Source organism: Rana temporaria, chromosome 5 (assembly GCF_905171775.1).
Source record: "Rana temporaria chromosome 5, aRanTem1.1, whole genome shotgun sequence".
Taxonomy (NCBI): domain Eukaryota; kingdom Metazoa; phylum Chordata; class Amphibia; order Anura; family Ranidae; genus Rana; species Rana temporaria.
Window position 1 is genome coordinate 127,592,801 of NC_053493.1, and position 26,458 is coordinate 127,619,258.

Sequence of the window (26,458 nt, forward strand, 5' to 3'; positions counted from 1 at the left end):
TATGTAAATCTATTTTTTAAATTCAAGCATTGTGAGTGCCCGAGTCTGACTTGGCATCAGACTTTTGCAGTGCCTTTAATGTAAAGCTAAAAATGGCAGAAGGAGAAGCAGCACCCAGAGAAAGATCAGTTGTGCTGCAGTGCTCTTTGTCTATCAAGAATCATGCCGATAGACATGGAGAGCAGAGTGACAAAGAGATACCTTTATCAGTCTGCTGTTTCTCCTTTCACCTTCCATTTTGAATAAAATGGTGTGTATAATGAAAGCACAGTGTGCAGTAAACACTGTAGTATCTAGCAGAGAGTAAATAGCAATAGCATGGAGAAAGGAGGTGTGAAGCCGGAAACTCGTTCTTCCAAATATAGAAATATTATTATTGTAAGTGGACTACAGAAAATACAGCAACTTACGCATTTCAGCTGTTAGCCTTAAAAGAGAAGTACAGCAGAAGGAAGCAGAGCAGAGAGCAGATGACTGACAGAACTGAGCAATCAGTGTGTTTGATCATTCAGTTCTCAGCCTTAGGCCCCGTACACACGATAGAATCCATCCGCAGATAAATCCCAGCAAATGGGTTTCTGCGGATAGATCCTATGGTGTGTACACGCCAGCGGATCTGTTTCCGCGGAGAAATCTCCTCTGGGATGGATTCCAGCAGATCGGATATTTGCTGTGCTGCACAACATATCCATCTGCTGGAATCCATTCCAACGGATGGATCCGCTCGTCTGTACAGACTTACCGGATCCATTCGTCCAAAGGGATTCCCCGCACGCGTCGTAATGATTTGACGCATGCGTGGAATTCCTTATATGCCAGCGTCGCGCCCGTCGCCGCGTCATAATCGCGGCGACGGCGCGACACGTCATCGGCAGAGGATTTCCGCGCGGATTTCAATGCGATGGTGTGTACACTCCATCCCATCGAAATCAGCGGAAATCTTTGAGAGGATTTATCCGTGGAAACGGTCCGCTGGACCGTATCTGCGGATAAATCCTCTCGTGTGTATGGGGCCTTCGAGACAGCGGGGGACAGATACACCATCTCATCGATGCTGCATCAACCTAGGTAAGTATGATTTAAAAAAAAATGACATACTTCTCTGTTAATCATAGCCATTTGATGGCTATGATTAAGGCTAACAGCCGAAACGTGCAAAATGCTGTATTGTACCTGCAATCATAACATTTCTATGGTTTCCGGTTGTCGGCTTCTAATCTGATTTCTCCATGTTGTGTCCAGGTGCTAGGAAGACACCACAAGTAATGCCCTGTACACACGATCGGTCCATCTGATGAAAACGGTCTGATGGATTTTTCCATCAGTTATCCGATGAAGCTGACGTGCCTACACACCATCGGTTAAAAAAACGATCGTGTCAGAACGCGGTCACGTAAACCTCGTATGACGGCACTATAAAGGGGAAGTTCAAATCCAATGGCGCCACCCTTGGGGCTGCTTTTGCTGATTTTGTGTTAGTAAAAGACGATTTGCGCTTTTCTGTCTGTTACAGCGTGATTAATGTGCTATCTCCATAACGAACGCTAGTTTTACCAGAACGAGCGCTCCCGCCTCCTAATTTAGTCTGAGCATGCGTAGATTTTTAACCGATGGACGTGCCTACAGACGATCGTTTTTTCTATCTTCAAGGGCACGCTGTTCTTCTAGGGCCCACTGTTCTTTAAGGGCCTGCTGTTCTTTAAGGGCCCGCTGTTCTTCAAGGGCTCGCTGTTCTTCAAGGGCCCGCTGTTCTTCAAGGGCCCGCTGTTCTTCTAGGGCCTGCTGTTCTTCAAGGGCCCACTGTTCTTTAAGGGCCCACTGTTCTTCAAGGGCCCGCTGTTCTTCAAGGGCCCGCTGTTCTTCTAGGGCCCGCTGTTCTTCAAGGGCCTGCTGTTCTTCTAGGGCTTGCTGTTCTTCAAGGGCCCGCTGTTCTTCTAGAGCCTGCTGTTCTTCTAGGGCCCCCTGTTGTTCAAGGGCCCACTGTTCTTCAAGGGCCCACTGTTCTTTAAGGGCCTGCTGTTCTTCAAGGGCCTGCTGTTCTTCAAGGGCCCACTGTTCTTTAAGGGCCCGCTGTTCTTCAAGGGCCCAGTGTTCTTCAATGGCCCGCTGTTCTTTAAGGGCCCACTGTTCTTCAATGGCCCGCTGTTCTTTAAGGGCCCACTGTTCTTCAAGGGCCCGCTATTCTTCAAGGGCCCGCTGTTCTTCTAATGCCCGCTGTTCTTTAAGGGCCTGCTGTTCTTCAAGGGCCCACTGTTGTTCTAGGGCCCGCTGTTCTTTAAGGGCCCGCTGTTCTTCAAGGGTCTGCTGTTTTTCAAGGGCCCACTGTTCTAGTTAACCATCAGATAATTTTAAAACAAGTTCCTATTTTTTTAACCGATGGTTAAAAAACCGATGGGGCCCACACACGATCGGTTAGTCTGATGAAAATGGTCCATCAGACCATTTTTCATCAGACAAACCGATCGTGTGTACGCGGCATCAGTGTATCATTTGCTCGCCTCCTCCGGAAATCTGTTCGGGCGTTGTCTGTTTCTCTACACGAATAACAGTAGGCCAGTAGCCCCTTCGTTTTTCAAAGTGGTCCCATCAAAGTTTTACTATGGATCCTCATTATTTGCCCCCATGATTATTTGTCTCTGATGCACTATTTTTTTTAATTAATGCATTTATCAATTTTTTACTGGGCAGATAAATGTGACCAACCAATGCTCCTTTACATACAGTATTCCACAGCTTATTCACTGTGAAAGTAGGCATGTCTCAAATTTCCTGAATGCTTGTCTTAGGGCTGCTGGACAAAGCTTAGACACCTAACAGTATTGAATACAGTTCAAGATCCCTAATATGTCAATGAGTCACGGAAATAGCTGCTGGGCAGATGGAGACTATTCTCTGTTACACTACATGGAAGTAGTTGGGTACAAAGGGATAATTTAACAACCATTTATCTAAGAATGATTTCAATCTAATTCTGATTTTTGCTGAAGTTAGCATTAAACAAACCCAATATAACTATTCAAAGTTAGCCAGTGGTTTCCAAATAATAAAAATATATAGAAGCAAACGTAACATATTCCTATTTGTAACAATTTCATTTAAATACATTTTGCCTTCCTAGAATCCTCTGAAAACTACAGTGATTCCAATTGCAAAACACAATGACATATCCCTCCTTTCTAAGAAAAATTTATTTGCATGCTTCATCTATAGCTAACTATTCTTGTAGTAGATTGGGATTATTGGTGTGTGAGAAAATGAGGACAGAAACTAAATAATGCGGTATTTAAAGCTTCTGGTAACATATTCCTAAAATAAGAATGCAGAAAAAGAAATATACTTACAACATGATGATATTGGTACGCTAATAGCCAAGAATATCCAGGCAATATCCACTTTGCTTAGGCAAATAGTTTCTCGGTGTGCTGGTTGACTGCCCTCCTCTGTTACATGTGAAATGTTTCCAGGAGCACCAGGTTTCCATGTTCCAGCAGGTACCAGCCTGTTGAGGAAATTCCCAGTAGCTGTGGATCCAGTTGTAGACATAGTTATGGAGTTTTTTGTGGTGACATCAGTTGGCACAGTCAAGTCTAATGTGGTAGTTTGTTCTGATACTGTATGAGGCTTGATGACAGTTTCCTTGCTGCTTTCAATATCAGATATGGTGCTTTTAGAATCCATAGAAGTCTGCAGAGATGTTGGTTGTGTAGTCATTCTTGTAATGGCTGGAGAAGTTTCATTGTTCCCTTGTCTAATGGAGAACAAGGAACCATTGCGATTTAACACATCCCATAATTTATAATGTGGAGTTTTAAAAGGCACAGACACTGGTTCAGTATTCTTTGACATTTCACTGGCAAGAGTAGGTGAACTCTCAGAAGAAAGGCTTTGCAAAGTACTAGCACGGAGTAACGAGTCTTTAAGTAATGCAAGAATAGTGCTAGTATGGTCATTCGTAGTTGTAGTCCTCATTGGAAAGCCTGTAAAAAGCTCAGGTTTGAGGTAAGCTTCTGTAGACTCAAATAACCCATCTGTCATATTTCCAAATGCTTTCTGCACAATTCCTGAATGTGTAACACCCTGAACATTGAAAAATGGTGTAGTTGTAAGCCTGGAATTGTATTTAAAAGCTTTGTTGCGAAGTGGAGGCACTGGGTCTGAAGATTTCACAGACTGCCGATTGCCAGATCTTGTAGATTTCCGAAAAGGGTTGAAAATAACACCCGGTGTCACCATTTCTGCATTTGTAGTAATTTCCTTCAGAATCTGGAAAGATGGTAAGGTTGGATACTGTTCCTTAACTGCAAACACTTTTTTATCCGCTTGTGCCAAAACAAGTAGAACACCTAAAAAAAAAGAACATTTGAAAATTAACGAAACTTGTTTGGGGACGTAAAATAAACATTAGATAATGTTTTGTGCTATTTTGGCATTTTATGGCCTTCGAAACCTTGATAGGTAGTGAAGAGTGAAATCAAAAATTTGTGCCCTTAGAAATGCTGAAGGCGGTGCTTGGTTTTTGGGGCCCCGTACGCGGCTAGGCTCCCAAAAAGTCCCAATCATGTGGTTTCCCCGTACTCAGGAGAAGCAGAAAAATGTATTTTGGGGTGCAATTCCACATATAACCATGGCATGTGTGAGCAATATATCATTTGGTGACAATTTTTGGTAAACATTTTTCTTTTTTGTCATTATTCAATCACTTGGGACAAAAAAAAAATATTAAATGAACTCAACATGCCTCTCAGCAGTTTCCTTGGGGTGTCTACTTTCCAAAATTGGGTCATTTGGGGGGGTTTTGTACTGCCCTGCCATTTTAGCACCTCAAGAAATGTGTAAATTCCAGAAAATTTACCCTAGTTTGTAGACGCTATAACTTTTGCGAAAACCAATAAATATACGCTTATTGCGATTTTTTTTTTACTAAAGACATGTGGCTGAATACATTTTGGCCTAAATGTTTGACTAAAATTTAGTTTATTCAATATTTTTTACTTTTTGTTTTAAGAAAAAATTATTTTTTTCAAAATTTACGGACTTTTTCGTTTATATCGCAAAAAATAAAAATCGCAGAGGCAACCAAATACCATCAAAAGAAAGCTCTATTTGTGGGAAGAAAAGGACGCAAGTTTCGTTTCGGTACAACATTGCATGACCGCACAATTACCAGTTAAAGCAGCGCAGTGCCAAATTGTAAAAACACCTCTGGGCATTAAGCTGCATATTGGTCCGGGGCTTAAGTGGTTAAAGCCGATCATTCAATATTTTATCATTAGAAAGAATAGAAAAGGGGGACTGTCTCTTTAAATAACAATTAACTCATAAAGTGAACTACTGCACATACACATGTGATGTCACACTTTTTTTTATAACAAAAGAGCTCCTGAAAATAGTACAAATTAGTGAAAAAAAAATATGAAAATATCAATAAATAAATAAAAAATATAATTCATCAGTGACTATTAATTGGTGCTCCAATACAAAAAGTGCTCCAGTGCTCGAGGTGCTTAAAAAACAATGAGGTCTCTTTCCAGACCAGCAATGATCTCAAACTATAGAGATCAATGGCGCTTAATCTATTTTGCTTAGACAAGCCGACATTCTCACCCTCGGATCTCCACACATTGACCCCATCAACCGGAATTAGCAGCGTAGTCCCCGGCATGAAAATTAAAACCTCAGCCTGCACTCCATCAAGAAGCTCCGACACAAGTGTGCATCAAATACAAAAAGGGAGAAGTCTCCTAGTGCAATACTATTAAAATACTCAGTTTATTCAATTAAATATTGACCTTATAAAAACTCTGAAATAACAGGTGTTTTACAAGAACTTCTGCAGCTCGGCCACAGTGTCATCCAGGCTAAGGCTCGCTGAAAGACACATCTCATATATTATGTTCATGCTGTCTCTTTTGCCATTAGGGAAATTCCCCCTCAAACTTTGTCCTGGTGACAATGGGTCAGCAGGACAGGAACTGATGAAACATTTCTCTATTGGGGACAACAACAACAATGGAAACAAGTTTTCTAGTTTAGTGGGAAAAGGCTTGAGCCTCTGAAAAAGTTTGTCATCTATGGTTTTCTGTCCCAGTAACCCTGCTTGCTTATTTCTGAACCTGGCGTCAAAGGGGTGTCACTGGGACACAAAGTAAATGGAATTCTCCCTAGTGGAGTCATGTATAACAATAAAAGGTTCTAACCTTTCCCACCTTATCCAAAATTAAATAAAAAACGGTCCGATTTGGCTTTAATACTGCACTAGGCTGTTGAAGTTGGAACCCTGAATAATATAATTTGACATGGAACAAAACTGGTAAAATGTGGCAGGAGCTCTGCCCACAGAACACAAAAAAATGTGGGCAGCATGGTTGCTAAATTGATAGCATTTTTGTCTTGCAGGTCAGTTTGACAGGTAATGATTGAACATGTCTACATTGGGGACAACAACAACAATGGAAACAAGTTTTCTAGTTTAGTGGGAAAAGGTTTGAGCCTCTGAAGAAGTTTATTGTCATCTGTGGTTTTCGGTCCCAGTAACCCCTGCATAGGTGTGCGCAGCCTATGGCATTTGGGTGTGCACCCCAAAGCACAAACGCACACTACCGATCACTAGGGATGAGTTTTGTGTTCGAGCCGAACGTATGTTCGACTCAAACATCGTGTGTTCGTAAGTTCGACGAAATTCGAACAAAACGGGTCGTTCGCTCCAAATTCGAGTGACGTGCAACGGCCCATAATTCACTGCGGCATTGCGCGCTGATGATTGGTCAAGCATGCACTATGACCCTGCATGCTTGGCCAATCAAAACGCGCAAAAAACTGAGAGCCATAATTGGTCAAAGCCAGGGTGGCTTTGGCCAATTATGGCTCAGGGGGTTTAGTACACGCCCCACACTATATATGGCCGCCTGCGAGTCGGCCGCGTGTAGTGTGTTGCGGCGTTGTTAAAGAAAGTACAGACAGTCAGTCAGTTAGAGAGAGAGAGAGACAGTGTCTTTTCTACCAGATAGATAGATAGATAGATAGAGCAGGCAGGCTAGTCAGTTTAGTTAAATTTACAGTGTGTAGAGGATATATATACATCCTAGGAGTTGTACATATATTTATACACTGTATAGCTTAGCTAGATCAGCTATTCCTATTGGTCAGGCAGTAGGTTGTGCTAGCTGCAGTGCTCTAACGTGTTGTATTGCCTGTGTGCTGTTTAGTTTACACCTAAACGTACTCGGTGTTACTGCACTTGTCCTTTTTATTTGCACCTAAATGTAGTTGCTGTTACTGCAAGTGTGCTGTTCATTTGCACCTAAACGTAGTTGCTGTTACTGCAACCGTGCTGTTCCTTTGCACCTAAACGTAGTTGCTGTTACTGCAAGTGTGCTGTTCATTTGCACCTAAACGTAGTTGCTGTTACTGCAAGTGTGCTGTTCATTTGCACCTAAACGTAGTTGCTGTTACTGCAAGTGTGCTGTTCATTTGCACCTAAACGTAGTTGCTGTTATTTTTTTCAATGATTTTTATCCATATTGCAGGGATCAAACATTACATTAAAGCCGCAAGCAGTATTAAATTTATTTTTTCTGAGAGTAATCTCATTTTGTGCAGGGACAGTTCTAAACACGTTCCACTACTATAGACACCCAGAAAGTACGATATTTAAAGGAATTTTTTCATTTTTTTTCACTTCAAGCATCATTAAAATCGCTCCTCTAGAAAAAACTACAGTTTTTAAAAGTTTTTTTTCCATTCTCAAAGACGTTTTCCAACAATAACTTGAATATTTGGCTTTAAAATGAGCACTTTTGAATTTGAACGTTCGAGTCCTATAGACTTCAATGGGGTTCTAAATGTTTGCGCGAACGTTCGGTCTGTTCGAAGGTTCTGGTGCGAACCGAACGCGGGGGTGTTCGGCTCATCCCTACCGATCACTCACGATGTTCATTCCGAAAGGGAAGGGGTTGGTAACTGATATATTTACTGGCCCCTTACCCCACTCATCCTAAAACATCCCACAGCAACAGGTGGCGGGAGAGGAGAGAAGCCAGCAGTGTTTCGGGGAGAGGAGGGGGTCGAGGTAAGTAGGGGGAATCTGATCTGCACAGGGTGAATAGGGTGTGCCTGGGCACACCTGGCACACCCTGTGCGCACGCCTACGAGCCCCTGCTTGCTTATTTCTGAACCTGGCGTCAAAGGGGTGTCACTGGGATACAAAGTAAATAGGATTCTCCCTAGTGGAGTCATATACACCAATAAAAGGTTCTAACCTTTTCCACCTTATCCAAAATAAAAATAAAAAAACTGTCTGATTTGACTTCAATACTGCACTAGGCTGTTTAAGTTGGGAACCTGAATAATATACATTTTACATGGGATAAAAAGCTGGGGAAATGTGGCAGGAGCTCTGCCCACAGAACACAAAATAATGTGGGCAGCATGGTTGCTAAATTGTCTTGCAGGTCAGTTTGTAATCTCACAGTCGCACTGTCACCATGGAGTAACTTATCTCCGAGTGCTCTGATTTCCTCTCAAATACTTAAACGGCAAATTAAATAGTGTCTGACCAAACTGGCCATTATGAGTGAATTTGATCACGGTAGGGATGGTAAATAGTAAACCCCTTTAGGCTGGGTTCCCTGCATCCAATTCGCAATATTAGGAGATTTTGACTGGCTCTCTATGGAGCCGGTTCACATACTGTATCTCCACTGCGGCTCCGATACAAATTTGCACAGCAGTCCTTTGCGTCTTTTGGTCTGTTTCAGGTACAAATTCAGCCAATAATTTGGGCTTAAATCGGACCTGAAATGGTAAATGGGGACCCACAGGAACCCTGTTGTGAGCCACATGCGAAGATAGTGTGAACCCAGCCTTAAAGTGGTTGTAAACCCCACTTTTTGACTTTTACCTACAGGTAAGCCTATAATAAGGCTTACCTGTAGGTATAAAGAATATCTCCTAAACCTGTACGGTTTAGGAGATATTCCCCCCGCAATGCGCCGCTGATTGCAGCGGCGCATGTGCAGCGGGGATCCTCGGCTAAAGGACTGGCATCCGCCGGACCTTGCCGAATTGAAGTCTCCCGCACGCATGCGCGGGAGTGAGGTCATCGCCGCTCCAGCCAATCACAGCGCTGGAGCGGCGATACCCGGAAGACACGCCGGAGCAAGATAACATCTCGCTCGGCGTGGACCAGGTAAGTTCTCTTCACCTTGTTTTAAGGTAAGTATTTCATAATGAGCTAGTATGCGGTGCATACTAGCTCATTATGGCTTTTCCTTTACAGGTGTACACGTACTCATCAGGCTACAAAACACTTTGTAATATGTTTGGACCTATTTAAATCCAATAAATGATAATAGTTACCTGTGTATCAGATTTGCGGTAGAAAACATATATGCATACATTTATCATGACCCCCAAGAAATGTAAAACTCTTTCTTCCATATGAGCTTGCTTTATGCCCCTTTCACACATGCGGACCGTATGTCTGTATTTCATCCATCTGTTTTCGGGTGAAATACGGACATACAGTACATGTATCTCTATGGGATAGCGGGTGTCAGCGGATGAACATCCGCTGATGCCTGATCTCATCGGTCCCCGATATGGTCCGTTTCTGCAGACGGAGGAAAATCCTATTTTTCCATCCGTCTGCGGATCGGATCGGGAGAACACAGACAGACGGTCCGTGTTCATCCGATCCCCCCATAGAGGAGAGCAGAGACAGGGCGGTCCCTGTGTCATCTGCCGGCTCAGTTGGGAATCAACAGAGCGATCCCCGCTGAGCAAGCGGATATTAAAGGAACGGATCCTCACGGGATCCGATAGTGTGAAAGGGCCCCTTAAGCAAGCTATTAAAATGTGTTTTGTTTTTAAATATTTCTGTCAAGCTGCACCGAATTGTTAAAAAAAAAAAGGATCACAAAAATAGTTTATTATTGAATAGATACAACTGAGAGTAGCTGACTTCCTACAGGGACTAACAAGTGTTCAACCAAGCTCATATAAAATTTGTGCTATCAAGTCCATTTTTTAATATGTTACCATGGTAACTATGAAAAAAGATATAGTTTTCCTGTAATAGGAACAATGTTACTATAGTTATAGCAGTCTTTTTTTTTTCAATGATAAACAGGAAAGAAAAGAATCAAAGGGAAAAAAAATCAATTTACCTGGCTTGACCCGAATCAGAATGATTTGTATGTGGAAGAGATTCACAAACCTTTAGCTTTTCTTGCGCCGCTAAAAACATTGAAGTGGTGTATTACTACCTCAGGGGCCTTTCATTCCTCCCTTTACCTTCTAATTAGAACAACCTCCAATATTAATTAACCATTTAACGACCAGCTCCTGTACATTTACGTTGGCAGAATGTCACGGCTGGGCAAAGTATCGTATATTTAGGTCACTTTAAAATTCCACCCCTGCCGCAAGCTTTATACATATATGTACACTTTTTCCTGTTTTTTGCTTGCAAACGTCACTTTAAATGAGTTAAACCATTTGCACTTATTAGAGCCTTTATACCGCTCAGTATTAGTCAATTACTTATCACTCACATTTTGCACATGGTCATAATTAATTATAGTGGATCGTTGTTTAATTTATAAATGTTTCACTCAATAAGGGTAACCCCATCTGTGTATTACTCCTGAACAGCGCCGCTTTCCCTTTCTTTGAGTTTTTAATTTTCTGCATTTCACCTAGGTAAAATTTTTACATAGGGAGGCAGCAGTTCACTCACATCCCAAGCAAGCACGGAATTTTTCTATTTATTGTGTTTGACACATGTACTGTAGGGTGACCAGACATCCCCAGTTTCAGGGGACAGCCCCCTGATTAAGGACACTGTCCCCGGACCAAGTCTGTCCCTGGTTTTGTCCCCAGATTGGATTTAATAGGGGGCAGGGGCAATTTCAAAGACAATCAGTGCAGAATTCAAATAAAAAATGAATTACACACCCCCGCTCCGCCGTGCCTACTAGCATAGGGGGGTTGTATTTTTCCCATTATCTGTGCCCCTTTCTGATGATCGTGTGCTGGTCGGAGCGGAGGGAATATTTCTTCCGTTTCGGGCGCATGCCCATTCAGCTTCGCTCGCATGTTCTTCTGCCTTGGCTCAAATCCTGGCCAGCCACCAGCCTATCTCCTTGCCTTCCCTGGCAGAGTGATCTTCCTCCGCTCCCCATCCAGTAGTAGCCTGGGGCCCGAAGAGTAAGACTTGAGAGGCTGTGAGGCGGGCGGCGACGGGCAGAGAGTCGCTGATTGTTGCCATTACTAGTAAAGAAAAAATATGTCCCCCAATTTCATTTTAAAAATCTGGTCACCTTAATGTACTGTAGTGGGTGGACCTGCTGGACCCCTCCTACAGCTCTGCTCTTTGCATAGCCCAGCTATCTGTGCTATGTATATCACAGTGATGCTGTCCCTGCTACTTTTACAAAGCAATCTCATAGTGTTCAGAATGGACAATTTTTATTTATTTTGTTGCTTGTAAATACCTTTATTTTGTAGTCCTTCATTACTTCCTCCTCCTTATTAGCCTAGGCTATTAAGTCACAAGGCTATTCGCAAGGGTTTCTGGGATAGGCATCATGTATCCCAGTAGTCCTTGCAAATAGCCTATTTGCATAGAGAAGGGGCGGCAACTTCCTCTGACACTCCCGTTGCTATGGACACCTGACTGAAACCTATTACATCGCTTGTGCAGCACTGAGCATGTCCGAGATCTGCAAGGCTGAAATCCTGGAAGTCATACAGTCTGGCTTCATGATGCCCACACTTAAGATGGCCACGGTCTATTTCTAGATTATACACTAACTAAATGCTCTAACAACCTAACAAAACGGACCTTAGTTTACAGACTAACTTTACTAGACTACATTAAGCTTGTGTATTACAGGGGTATTTATATTTAAAAAGTGAAAAAGGGGGTGGAACTCCCCTTTAAGGAAAATATTTAAATACATTTTTTTGTGCCTGAAGTTCAGCTTGGTAACCAGCTTCACACCGCCAGGGTTAAGTGGTCAAATGCCTCTCAACCTACACTACACACACATATAAAATAATCATCCACTAATAAAGCTCATCTGTACAAAAGATGCACAATGTTCAAAGAGAAGCTGTTCTGCAAATCAGTAGCGTTTCCAGTTTCTCTGCATATTTTATACTTGCAATTAGTTTACACATTGTACATGTGTGACAGACTGAATGTTAAAGCTTCATGGCAAGTCTGGGCAGGAAGATAATAGAAGTGCATAACTAGAATTCATAATGAATTGCTTAATGCAGTGCAAATCACACAATCTAGCAGTCTATAAATAGGTCTGCTTGTGGTGTGAAAGCAGAACATGTAGCAACATGCTTGAATTTAGTATCAGCCACATAAAGAAAAAGGGTCCCTTCTACAACCTTTCAAAGATACTTATTTCTATAGTAATGAATAACGTGCCAATTGCCAAAAGTAGATTCTCACCTTTGCCAGCTGGACCAATATATGCGTTCAAATTATGGAATCTCTTTTGCCCACCACCTAGATTTCGTATTCTGCAATGAAGAATACAGGCCTCCGTAAAACCCACTAGACCCTGCTTACCTTTAAACATTCACTATTTTACCCTTACATTTTTTTTTCTTGAAATAGCTAATTATCAATTGTATTAGTCATTTTCTATGAAGGCCAATCATAATTGATATTTCCTATGTGTTTAAAGCCAATTCAAACCTCCCTACCTGCACCTTGTGTTTTTCACTTGCATAAGATGTGTACTGATCATTTAGTTTTGTAATGTCACTTGTTGCTCTGTACATACAGCCTACAGTAGAGTAAATCTTCACATTCCTGTGTCAGCCATTTCTCTTTGTGTTCAAACACGAGGCATGGCACTGCAAAGGCTAATGCATGGCCTCTGTCTGTAGTCTAAGAACTGACATTTACTGTGAAGATATGAGGCAAAGGAGCGCACAGCTGCCCTAGTGTGATAATGTTTATTCAATAGAATCCATAAATATTAAATATTTTACTGACAAACATAGATGATATCTCGCGGTAACACCAACAAGTGTATATGCCTTCTCTCCCGGCCTTTAGGGGGATGACAACTGGGCACCACAATCCGAACGGCAGTGATTAGCATCCCGCTAAATGGTTTAGGGAGCCGAAAATGCGCCCAGACCAGCCGGCGCTCTGTGACATCACTCACGACCGCAATAGAGAGGAATTGCTGGTGACTCGTCTCCTCGGACGAACAAACAGACGGTTGCTATGACAACATGTTTCTGAGGCGCGGTCCCCTTCTTCAGGTCAGGTTAAAACACAGATTGATATTTATTAAAGAAGTGCCAGCAAGACTTGTGCTGACTGTAATTTTTTGTTTGTTTGGACTCTTTCCTGTGGAGATACTACATACCCCACAATCTCTGGGTCTCAGGACTGGTGCAGGTACAAAAATTAGATCTTACAGCCAAAAGCAAACAGAGCATTCACAGACACAGAGAGCTCACTGATGCAGCTACAAGATTTTTTTTTTTTTATCACAGTAGCATTCTCACATTTGTGATGCGACACAGAACAGATGGCAACACATCCATTGTATAAAATGTAAACTGCAACAGGAAGTTGCCTCGTTGATGAATAGGGACAAGCTAGGTGAAAAAATACATGGACAAAGGGGAATGGATTGATCAGTCATGACACTACAAACTGCAGGCATCATTATAAGATCCCTTTCACACTGAGGCAGTTTTCAGGCATTTTAGCGCTAAAAATAGTCCATGTAAAGCGTCTGAAAACTGCCTCTCAAGCCACCCCAGTGGGAAAGCCCGAGAGCTTTCCCACTGGGGTGGTGCGCTTGCAGGATGGGGAAAAAAGTCCTGAAAGAAGCATCTTTGGGGTGGTGTCGATGCAGTCTACGCACGCTCCTAAACTGCCCCAGCCCATTGGAATGAATAGGAACTGAAAAGCAATTTGGAAGTGCGGCATCACGGGTGCTTTTAATCCAAAAAAGCGGCGCCAAAGCTCTGCTATAACAGCGGTAAAGCCCCGCTAAAACGAGCAGCGCTTTAATGTTCCACCCAAGTGTGAAAGTAGCCTAAGGGAAGGCAAATGACACAGGGAATATAACCACAAAAATACCTAACCACTTGCCAACCAATCACATACCTGGTGCATCATTGATCTTCAAGTGGTTGTGTGTTTTTTTTTAGAGCTGGCAGTCGGCTCTCTTGTAATAGTAATTGGAGTGGCTAACAAGCAGCGGGAGGGGATATCCCCCCTCCCACCGCCTTACGAGACTTGCTTACAATCTCCTGTCCCACAGGAAGACCCCCATCCGGCCTGATAGCCAAACAAAGAAAGATTGGCTTTGATCGGCATAGTAACCCGGAAGCGATGACGTGACATCACTTCCGGTTTAAGCGGATGTCAACAGCACCATTTTCAAAAAATCAACAGCATTCAAAAACACTGATCTTAGTGTTTTGAAATCTTTTAAGTATAGAGGAGGGATTTAGGATCTCATAGACCCCAGATCCCTCCATAAAGTGTACGTGTCACATACCTATTGCTGTCACAAGGATGTTTACATTTCTTGTGACAACAATTAAGTGATAATTTTTTTTAAATTATAAAATGAAAATGTAAAATGAAAAGTAAAATAAAATATATTAATAAGTAAACATCCGTAACATCATCTTTTGTATTTTGCCCAAAAATTGGGTTATGTATTGTGTTTTTTTGCATTAAAATGAAGAAATTGTGTTTGAAAAACTGCTGCGTAAATACTGTGTGACATAAAGAAGTTGATTTACTAAAACTGGAGAGTGCACACTCTAGTGCAGCTATGCATAGAAACCAATCAGTTTCCAGGGTTTTTACAAAAGCTTAATTGAACAAGCTGAAGTTAAAAGCTGATTGGCTACCATGCACAGCTGCACTCAATTTTGCACTTTTCAGTTTTAGTAAATCAACCCCAAAAAATTGAAAATCCCACAATTTTATTCTCTGTCTAGGGGTTCTGCTTTCAAACATTTTTGAATGTTTGGGGGCTAACTTAATTTCAAAAGAAAGTGAAAAAACAAAAAAGTGCCAGAAAAAGCCTGGTCCTTTAGTGTTAAAACAACTGAAAAAATGTAAAAATGTACAATTTATTTATTTCAGGTACTTATATAGCTCCGTCAATTTAGGCATCGCTTTAATACCTTTAAGTTCATATTTTATGCATTATTAACATCCTGCAGTTTAGGGTTTAGCCTATATTCCTCATCTACTATACATATACTTTATACATATACAGTGAAACCTCAGATTTCGAGTAACACGGTTAACGTTCGTTTCGCAATACGAGCACTGTTTTTTTTTTTAATCCTGACTTGGTTTGGGAGTGTTACATAGTTACATAGTTAGTCAGGTTGAAAAAAGACACAAGTCCATCCAGTTCAACCACAAAAAACAAAATAAAAAAAACACAGTAAAATCCTATACACCCAACTTCATACCCACAGTTGATCCAGAGGAAGGCAAAAAACCCCAGCGGAGCATGATCCAATTTGCTACAGCAGGGGAAAAAATTCCTTCCTGATCCCCCGAGAGGCAATCGGATTTACCCTGGATCAACTTTACCTACAAATCTTAGTACTCAGTTATATTCTGTACATTTAGGAAAGAATCCAGACCTTTCTTAAAGCAATCTACTGATCTGGCCAGAACCACCTCTGGAGGGAGTCTGTTCCACATTTTCACAGCTCTTACTGTGAAAAAACCTTTCCGTATTTGGAGGTGAAATCTCTTTTCCTCTAGACGTAAAGAGTGCCCCCTTGTCCTCAGTGATGACCGTAAAGTGAATAACTCAACACCAAGTTCACTGTATGGACCTCTTATATATTTGTACATGTTGATCATATCCCCCCTTATTCTCCTCTTCTCAAGAGTGAATAAATCTAGTTCCTCTAATCTTTCCTCATAGCTGAGCTCCTCCATGCCTCTTATCAGTTTGGTTGCTCTTCTCTGCACTTTCTCCAGTTCTCCTATATCCTTTTTGAGAACTGGTGCCCAAAACTGAACTGCATATTCCAGATGAGGTCTTACTAATGATTTGTACAGGGGCAAAATTATATCTCTGTCTCTGGAGTCCATACCTCTCTTAATACAAGAAAGGACTTTGCTCGCCTTGGAAACCGCAGCTTGGCATTGCATGCCATTATTGAGCTTATGATCAACTAAAACCCCCAGATCTTTCTCCACTACAGACCCCCCCAGTTGTACTCCCCCTAGTATGTATGATGCATGCATATTCTTAGCCCCCAAGTGCATAACTTTACATTTATCTACATTAAACCTCATCTGCCACTTAGTCGCCCAATCAGACAGAGCATTGAGGTCGGCTTGTAAATTGGAGACATCCTGTAAGGACGTTATTCCACTGCATAGCTTGGTGTCATCTGCAAAGACAGAAATGTTACTTTTGATCTCAGACCCAATATCATTTATAAATATATTGAAAAGTAAGGGTCCCAGCACTGAACCTTGGGGTACACCACTGATAACATTGGACCATTCAGAGTAAGAATCATTAACCACGACTCTCTGAATTCTGTCTTTCAGTCAGTTTTCTATCCATTTACAAACTGATATATCCAATCCTGTAGATCTTACCTTACACATGAGCCGTGTGTGCGGAACTGTATCGAACGCTTTTGCAAAATCCAAATATATCACGTCCACAGCCACGCCTCTGTCCAGGGTTTTACTTACCTCTTCATAAAAGGAAATCAGGTTTGTCTGACAACTTCTGTCTTTCATGAATCCATGTTGTCTGCTGCTTAAATAGTTTTTTTCCAGCAAGAACTCATCCATGTGGTCTTTTATTAAACGTTCCAGTATCTTCCCAACTATAGAAGTTAAACTAACAGGTCTATAGTTACTTGGTAAAGACTTTGTTCCCTTTTTAAATATGGGCACCACATTGGCTCTACGCCAATCCAGTGGTACTATTCCTGTCTTTAATGAGTCCCTAAATATTAGATACAGTGGCTTTGAAATGACAGAGCTCAACTCACCTAGGATCCGTGGGTGGATGCCATCAGGTCCAGGTGCTTTATCCACCTTTATTCTGTCTAAATATTTCTGGACCATATCACTTTTGAGCCATTGTGGATTTGGGGCTGTGTCACTCCCACCCCCATTTTGGACATGAGCTCCCCCATGCTCCATTGTATACACAGAGCTGAAGAAAACATTTAATAAATTTGCCTTCTCTTTGTCCCCAGTCACCCACTCTAGATTATTTTGTAAGGGGCCTACATGCTCAGACTTCACCTTTTTACTATTAATATATTTAAAGAATTTTTTGGGGTTTGTCCTACTATCTTTTGCAATCTGTCGTTCGTTTTGAATTTTTGCATCCTTGATTTCCTTTTTGCATATCCTGTTATATTCTTTGTAACATTTAAACAACACTAGTGTTCCTTCATTTTTATATTTTTTAAAAGCTACTTTCTTATTGTTTATAGCTTTTTTAACTTTGACCGTGAGCCACATAGGTTTTATTTTTAGCCTTTTAAACTTATTGCCCATGGGAACAATGTGTTGTCTCGCAAAACGAGCAGGATTCAAGCCACAGCGATGTGCAGTACCACATTTGGCCTTAGGTGGGGGGTGGATGCCGGAGCCGAGCGGAGCCAATCGTAAATACTTGGAAAAACTCAGAAATACTCTGTTTCCGAGCCTTTCAGAGGTCTTCCGAGTTCAGCTGAGCTGTCCCAAGCCTTTCCGAGTATTTTCAAGGCTCTCCGGTGCCCCCCACCACGATATTGCATGCCATAGAAGTCAATGCGGAACAAATTATTTTCGTTTTCCATTGACTTCTATGGGGAAACTCGCTTTGATATGCGGGTGCTTTGGATTACGAGCATTCTCCTGGAACGGATTATGCTCGTAATTCAAGGTTCCACTGTACACACAATAAATTTGATTGAATTCAGATTTTTTATCAAGAGTTCACCTATTTTTCCTCTGTATTTGAACACCTAAACTGGCCATAGACAGTTCGAATCCCATGTATGGGCAGGCTGAATGTACCCAAGTTGATTGATCGATTTTGCATGCGATTATTGCTAGCAGCTGTTATAGCCACTAGCAACAATCACTGTCCGCCAGGAGAACACAATAGCTCCAGGGGAGGGATTCCTCCATCAACACTGAGGCCTCGTACACACGACCGAGGAACTCGTCGGAAAAGAAACATCGTTTTCCTCGACGAGTTCCTTGTTAGGCTAGTAGAGGAACTCGACAAGCTTGCTTTGCGTACACACTGTCAAGACAAAATCTCCTCGTTCTCAAACACGGTGACGTACAACACATACAACGGCAGGGGAAGTTCGATTCCACTGGCACAACCCTTGGGGCTGCTTTTGCTAATCTCATGTTACTGCGTGTTAAGTAAAAGTTTGGTAAGAGACGATTTGCGCTTTTCAGTCTGTTACAGCGTGAAAAATGTGTTATCTCCATTACAAATGCTACTTTTACTGAAGGTGCGCTCCCGTCTCATACTTTATTCTGAGCATGCGTGGGTTTCTTAGCATGCACACGTTAGCGTTTCTCGCCGAAAACCAGCCCAATGAGGAACACAACGAGGAAATTAAGGGCCAGATTCACAAAAGGGATACGACGGCGTATCTGCTGATACGCCGTCGTATCTCTGTTTCTATCTATGCGACTGATTCACAGAATCAGTTACGCATAGATATCCCTAAGATCCGACAGGTGTAATAGTTTTACACTGTCGGATCTTAGGATGCAGTACCGCGGCCGCCTCTGGGGGGAGTTCGCGTCGTAAACCAGCGTCGGGTATGCAACTTAGCAGTTACGGCGATCCACAAAACTTTTTCCCGTCGTTACGTCGCCGCAAGTGTTAGTTTGCCGTCGCAAAGATAGGGCACCTTTTACAAAGTGTAAAATTAGTACACCATGTAAAAGTATACCCGTCTTTCCCGCGTCGCTTTTGAATTTTTTTAAAAAAATTTTTTATCCCGGTGCAAGTCTTTTTTTCACGTCGCGATTCACAAAACGTCGGTGCATCGTAATTTCGCACAAAGCACGTCGGGAAATTTGCGTCGGGAGCATGCGCAGTACGTCCGGGACGCGCCGGACGGATTTAGGATACAACGCCGCAAATTTCCAGGTAAGTGCTTTGTGGATCGGGCACTTAGCCAGAAAATTTGCGGCGGAGTAACCTAAATCGGTTACGTTACGCTGCGCCTGGGCTACGTGAATCTGGCCCTAAGACTCCAGTCAAGGAAAAAGAGAACTTGTTCTCTTTTTTCCTCGTCAAGTTCCTCGACAGTTTTCTCAATGAAAAGCATACACACGACCGTTTTCCTCGGCAAAAAAGCTCTGCCAACAAGTTTCTTGATGGATTCTGTCGAGTTTCTCGGTCGTGTGTACGAGGCCTCACTGTGTTGATGGGGGAATCGAGCGAAAAAAATCACTCCGTCTATGGCTGGCCTTAGACTGTGTGAGGGAAGGGTGGCTGTAAAAGTCCATCATGCTTTGCTGAATGAACCTATACAAGGAGCATGCTGACTGGAAAAGAGCGTTGTTTCACTTAGCTGCAGTAAAGAACAAACAGATCAACTACTGTGTGTTTAGCTGTTTCCCTTGAGTCCAGCTTTAAATAATTCCATATGTTATAGAGAGCAAAGCTTTCATTTTTTTTTCTATAGTTTCATCAAAGTACCTTTTCCAGATTTAGATACAGAAAGGAACATACTTGATCTGAGTTTTTCTGCTCCCCAGAGAATTAGCCATATTCTCTGGTAGGTATGCAGGTGTTATGCATAGAATATTAATGTAATATTTTAAAACTTGATTGGATTACCCATAAAGGATTTAAATGGAAATAATCTCATAACCTGGATAACAGAAAACCTTTTCAGACTGTTTGTATGGAAATTAAATAATCTCTAATGCACTTTAACGAGGAAGGCAGTTAAAAGATAAAAGCGCTGGAGGCAAATAAATGCTCAGGTATTTTAGAGACAGTATTTGTAATTAAAATTTCTTTGACCTATACAGTAGGTAAGGGAAATGGGGACAGATGGTGCATAGAAGGGCTGTCGTATGTTTGAACAAATAAAAAAATGAGGCTTCAAATATAAAGATGGTACAGTGTGATATAAAATCTATGCGTAGCTTTACAATCACACACACACCATCATAGGAAGAAAGAAGGATTATTATTTTTATGGAGTATAATGGAAAGAGAATATTTAATAAAATAGGAGAAAAGATTTGTTTCTCACAGCAGTCAGTTAAAGGGTCACTAAAGGAAAACATTTTTTTTGCTGAAATGACTGTTTACAGGGTATAGAGACATAATAGTTAACTGATTCCTTTTATAAATGATTAAAAATAGATAAAAACCAATCATATAATGTACCTACAGTTAAGTTTTGTTTTTGCTGTTGTTTCCTGGTTCTCTGATGTACAGAGACAAAGAGCCAATAGAGGGCAGTGATGCTTTGTAAAACGAAACTGGATTGGTGCTGACACACAGTAATCACACCTCCTTGATTAGTCACCACAGTGAGAAATCTCCCAGTACTGTGGTGATCAGGAAACAGAAAACCAGGAAGTGTCCAGAACAGAGAGGAATTACAGCAACATCAAAGCAAAAACTAACAATGAGGACATGAAACCAGGACTGCAGTAAGGTAAAGGAAGCTATTTAGCTAAAAAAAAATCCTTTAGTGACCCTTTAAGTGCTCACGTTATGTGGTTGGTGTTGGGGCTTAATGGTTTACTTTGGATTGTTAACAGAACACGGCATAGGCTGCAGAACGAGGGTTGGCACCAGAGACAGATGACTAAGCTGGCCATTAATGGGTCACATTGTTGCTGGTGGTTTGGCATAAATTTAATTTGAAACAGGTTGCTTAGGGCAACACCTCCATTTTTTTTCTTAACCCCAGGATTTTTATAGCTGATTGACCTGAAGTACTTTGTCCATCCAGCTACTGTTTCCTGCCAGGACATCCTGAGCTCTATAGCTCCCCAGTAGATGGAGTCTCTAAGACCATTCATGTTGGGTATGTTCTTGCATTGTGACATCTTAATGACAATTTCATTGACTTTGACAATGGTTCTCAACATTGGTAAAACCAAGACCCGGTAAAAAGTTTATACATAGACAATATACTACAATATCAAATAAATGAACCCTTCAAACAGATTAGGTTAAATCACCAAGATGCAAAACATCTCAGTAATGCTATATAATAAGTGCTGCACTCGAGAAAGACAAAATCTGAATAGTGCAAACTCTTAAAACAATGTATATTCAATGTATATACAATATATTACAGTAAGAATGAAAGAAAATCACTGCAAATTAAGGGAATTCTTCGGGACACCAGGTCACCAGAACTAGTGTCCCCTTTGGAATATTTCCCCTCTACAGTGGAACCTTGGTTTAAGAGTAACTTGGTTTGAGAGCGTTTTGATTTGCGAGCAACTTTAAAAAAAATAAAATCTGACTCGGTTTGCAAGTGTTAACTTACTAGAGGAGCAGAATTCAAGATAAATAGGCCTGCAGTACCTAATTTTGCCTGAGTTACGGGGGTGCAGAAGCTGAGAAGAGCCGAAAATAGGCCTGCAGTACCTCATTTGGCCTGAGGTATGGGGGAGCAGGAGCCAAGAAAAGCCGAACATTGGCCTGCAGTACCTCATTTGGCCAAAGGTACGGGGGCGCAGGAAACAAGCCAAAGTGTCCTCAGGCTTTTTCAACAGTTTTCGGCACTCTCTGGCGCCCCCAGGATTGCGAGCATAATTCTTTCCAGAAACATGCTTGTAATTCAAAGCACTTGTATATGAATGCGAATTTCCCCATAAGAAATAATGGAAACTCAAATAATTCATTCCACAAACATTTATTCATAGATCCTTCAGTTTATAGTCCATATAAAAAGATTATAGCAATGTGACCAGGTTGTCTAACCATTCAAATGAAAGCCTCCACAAGGGGATTAGAAGCAAAATCCAGTAGGAGCTCCAGAATATAAAAGAGAAGAGAGGCGCCTCTAATGCCGCGTACACACGATCGGTCCATCCGATGAAAACGGTCTGATGTATTTTTCCATCGGTTAACCGATGAAGCTGACTGATGGTCAGTCATGCCTACACACCATCGGTTAAAAAAAACGATCGTTTCAGAACGTGGTGACGTAAAATACAACGACGTGCTGGAAAAAATGAAGTTCAATGCTTCCAAGCATACGTCGACTTGATTCTGAGCATGCGTTGATTTTTAACCGATGGACGTGCCTACAAACAATCGTTTTTTCTCTATCGGTTAGGTATCCATCGGTTAAATTTAAAACAAGATTGAATCTTTTTAACCGATGGATAAATAACCGATGGGGCCTACAGACGATCGGTTTGGTCTGATGAAAACGGTCCATCAGATCGTTCTCATCGGTTTGACCGATTGTGTGTACGCGGCATAGGTGTAGCAATGTGTTGCTAAATGTTGTACCTTCATTAAATGTAACCATATTGCTACACTTAGAGGTGCCTCTCTTCTCTTTTATACTCAGTTGTGACGTGACGCTACTTCAAGACATTGTTTGTGTATCAATTTAAAATGTATTAAAACATTTTGCTTGTCTTGCAAAATGCTCTCAAACCAAGTTACTCTCAAACCAAGGTTTTACTATATTTTAATTTAACAAGCTGAAGTTAGAAGCTGATTGGCTACCATACAGAACTGCACTAGATTTTGCACTCTCCAGTTTTAGTAAATCTTCCCCAGTGGGTCTATTTAAATTTGTGATAACATTATATCTTTTGGGATGTTGAATATTTATCTTTCTCACTGAAATTACAGTGACAAGATGTCCTCTGCAATCATTGTTCATCAATCAACAAAACAGCTTCGTCGTCACCACAATCATTCATAATACTTATCAATTTTGGTATGCTTATTATAGTGGAAGTCAAGAGGCTGACTGAAGTTGTCATAGCATGTCTAGCAATGGAATTTAATTTACCTAGGAGGAAGACTTTCCCAGGTCACAAGGTCACAGTAGCTTGAATTGGCCCTGCAACACTCAAGGAGAAGCTCAAGGGAGAGCCTCACAGGGATACAGGCAGTCCCCGGGTAACAAACAAGATAGGGACTGTAGGTTTGTTCCTTAGTTGAATCTGTTTGTAAGTCAGAACATGTACATTTTTTAAGTGTAGCTCCAGCCAAAAAATTTTTTTTTTAAGCTTTTCGGATAGCATAGGGAAGGGTTATCACCCCTGTAACATCTGTTTTACTGTCTGTGCCCCTGTTCAGAAAATTTCAACTCACTTTCTGTCCCAATGACAATTGTATTTTGGAAATTTGGGGTTGTTAGGGAAACATGGACTGGTGATAAAGCATCTGTGGAGGCACCTTAATCCCATAATAACTCTTATGCCTCGTACACACGATCGGAATTCACAATAGAAAAAGTCTGACTGACTTTTTCCATTGGAAATTCCGACCGTGTGTATGCCCATCTGAGTTTTTCCATCGGATATTCAGAGGAATTACGTTGGAGTTTACAAAGAGAACATGTTCTCTTTTCCTCCGATGGAGTTTCTTCGGAATTCCCATGTGAGTTTGGTCGGGCTAAAGCCTGATCGTGTGTACACGGCATTACAGGAGTGAATTTCCCTTCCTAGGGGTAGATTCCCTCTCACTTCCTGTTGTCTCCCTCTGTTTGTAAGTAGGAGTCGTTTGTAAGTTGGATGTTTGTAAGTAGGGGACCGCCTGTATCCACATAATATAAAAAGCACCTCACGTTCCTCTCAATTTAAAAAATAGCATCATTATTTTATATTTGTAATTGTAATTTCATTAACATATTTTCATCTAATCTAAACAATTTTACACTGGCTAAAAGCAAGATAGCTTATCTAGTACTTACAGGATGTCACAATAAATATTAAAGCAACAGTCATAACAACCGCACTTCCATAACAGTTTAAAAGCAGGGAAGGGTGTCTAAAATAAGATGTTTCGTTTTAAAGATATTAGAAGATATTTTCTTCTTCATTTAAGCACAATTGGCACTCATCAAAAATGCAGACAGTTTTAAGCACTAAGAAGGCATCTCCACAAATATGATATGACAACTTAATTAAGGCAGCTGTGCATTACAATCACTTTTTACTCATGAAGAAGAGACTCTGCAAGTTTTGAAGGCTAATTAAAAAATGAACAGTGCCGAATCGGTGCTCCAGGGACAATATTACTAGACATTTCCCTTAAGGGATTACAGAAAAATGCAGATTTTGGATAGCTCATTACGTGACAAATTTTTTGGTAAAACTAAAATGTGAATATTTTCTACGGCATGGTACAATTTGCATTATTCAATTCCACAGGCAATGTAGAGTTAGCATGTGTATTGGTATAAGTCACAAACAAAATCTAAACAAAAAAAAAATCGATGTTCCTGTAAGGGATTCGGACCCATATCTTGATACCTGTCCACATTGTTTGTGTCAATAAACCTCAATCAAGTAGTCAGAGTTTAATAGTATGCAGAATTCCGAGATACCCAAGTCCTGAACTGTATTTATTGGGCTGGAAGACACTGATAATGTCACCCGCTCATTGGTGCCCACATTCACATCAGTGTTTCCCCTTCATATCAGATTCCACCCATCACTTTAGAGTGAGCCCCCTTCATATCACAGCCCCCCCATTACATCAGAGTCATCTCCTTGAATTCAGAGTCACCCCCATCACAACAGAATCGCCTCTATCACAACAGTATCACAACCTCTATCACATAGTGTCCTCTCACATCAAATCAAAGTCTCCCCATCACAGCAGACCCCCCCCCATCAAAACATAGTTCCCCTCTCACAACAGACTGTCCCCCCCATCACAACAGAGCCTCCCCATCACAAGAGAACCTACCCTCACAACAAAGTGTCTCCCCAATCACAACAGAGTCCTTCCATATCCCTATCATAATAGAGTCCCCCCCCCCCCATAACAACATAGTCCCCCTTCACAAATGGCGACCAATGGCGCTGTGCATCCTAGTCTGCTGCCCTGCACCATGGAAATAAATTATGAGGTGCAGTGGGTAGGTGCAGGGCACTGTTCAGCCATGCCAACTTGCCATCACAGAGGCTGTGCACTGCTCTGAGCCCTCAGTCCCTCTACTTCCTGATATCAGTGTCATTGAGCCTGGGAGTCACCACTGAAATCTGGGGGGGCGCAAAGCCCACACCAACATCCCCCTAGATTTAACCCTGTTATTTAAGGATCTTGGATGACCCACAAGCACAGTTGTGTGGAGAAGACTGGTTACTTTCTCACAGGGCACTTAACAGGAGACCAGGGGCAAAACAAATAGATATGAATAATCAGTTTTAAGATTTTAGAACATTTAGAAATAATAAGGTAATAGATTTAAACAAAAGAAGAACTTTTCATTACAAAAGATTTGATGTGTTTCCTATAGCCAAGTATGCTTTGTAAACAAAGTGTCATATAAACTCCTGCAATAAGGTTTTTTGCATAATAATGATGTGATACAAATAATGAAATTGATAGATTTATTTTTAAATAAATACAATTTAAATTGACAAAATCGTTTTTGCTTCATTTCAGGCAGCATTTGACGCACTCCTTTGGCTATTTTTTTTTTTTTTTTTTAGAGAGACAAAATAGTATATCATGATAAAAAAAGACCTTATTTTGTAGACAAGGCTGCTAAGGATTCTCATTTTTTTCAGTTGTAGTATTCAATAAATGGACTATAAATACCCCCAGCTACCACAACACATTTAATCAGCCACGGGAAAAAGTGGTAGGTATATTTCTGTTTTATTAGTCAGCTAATTGTACTTTAATCTGTATATAAAGACATTTAAAAAAAGTGACTAGAATAGGGAAATTCTTATTTTTCCCTTTTTGCCCTGTGACCACTGTGACCAAGGCTGAAAGTGAGACAGAATCCAACATTGTAAGTTGTCTCCAGAACAGGAAATTAGGTAAAATCATCCAACAAGGAAACTTGTTAACCTCCCTGGCGGTATGATTATTTCAGGAAAAAGGTGCTGAAAACGGTACCATTATTTGCAAGGAAATTTGGCGTTTTATACTGTAGGCCTGTAATTCTTAGGAATAACTCACTTAAATCTGTCCAAACAAGAGTCTAGTAGGCATCCCGGGTATGACATTTTTTTTAAAACAAAATTATAAATTATAATATAATAAATAATTATAAATAATTATAACAAATAATAATATAATTATAATAAAAATTATTCAATAATGTAATCAACTCAAAATCACTGAAATTTGCTCAGTTGCAGAATTGTCGCTGTCATTACTTTTATTTTTATATGACGAATTTCCCCACAAATCGCTATCGCACAATTCTGCAAGTGATTATAATTTATTATCGCTGTTTTCTAGCT

General features: G+C 41.1%; 1 protein-coding gene across 1 annotated transcript in view; it reads right to left on the reverse strand.

Annotated features, from left to right (window-relative positions):
- The window catches only part of TMEM108 (transmembrane protein 108), a 231,581-nt gene that overhangs the window by 31,964 nt on the left and 173,159 nt on the right, over positions 1 to 26,458 (reverse strand). Inside the window, exon 4 of the mRNA XM_040353104.1 lies at positions 3,342 to 4,343. Within this exon, the coding sequence (XP_040209038.1) occupies positions 3,342 to 4,343 (1,002 nt within the window). The remainder of the gene's footprint in view (positions 1 to 3,341; positions 4,344 to 26,458) is intronic.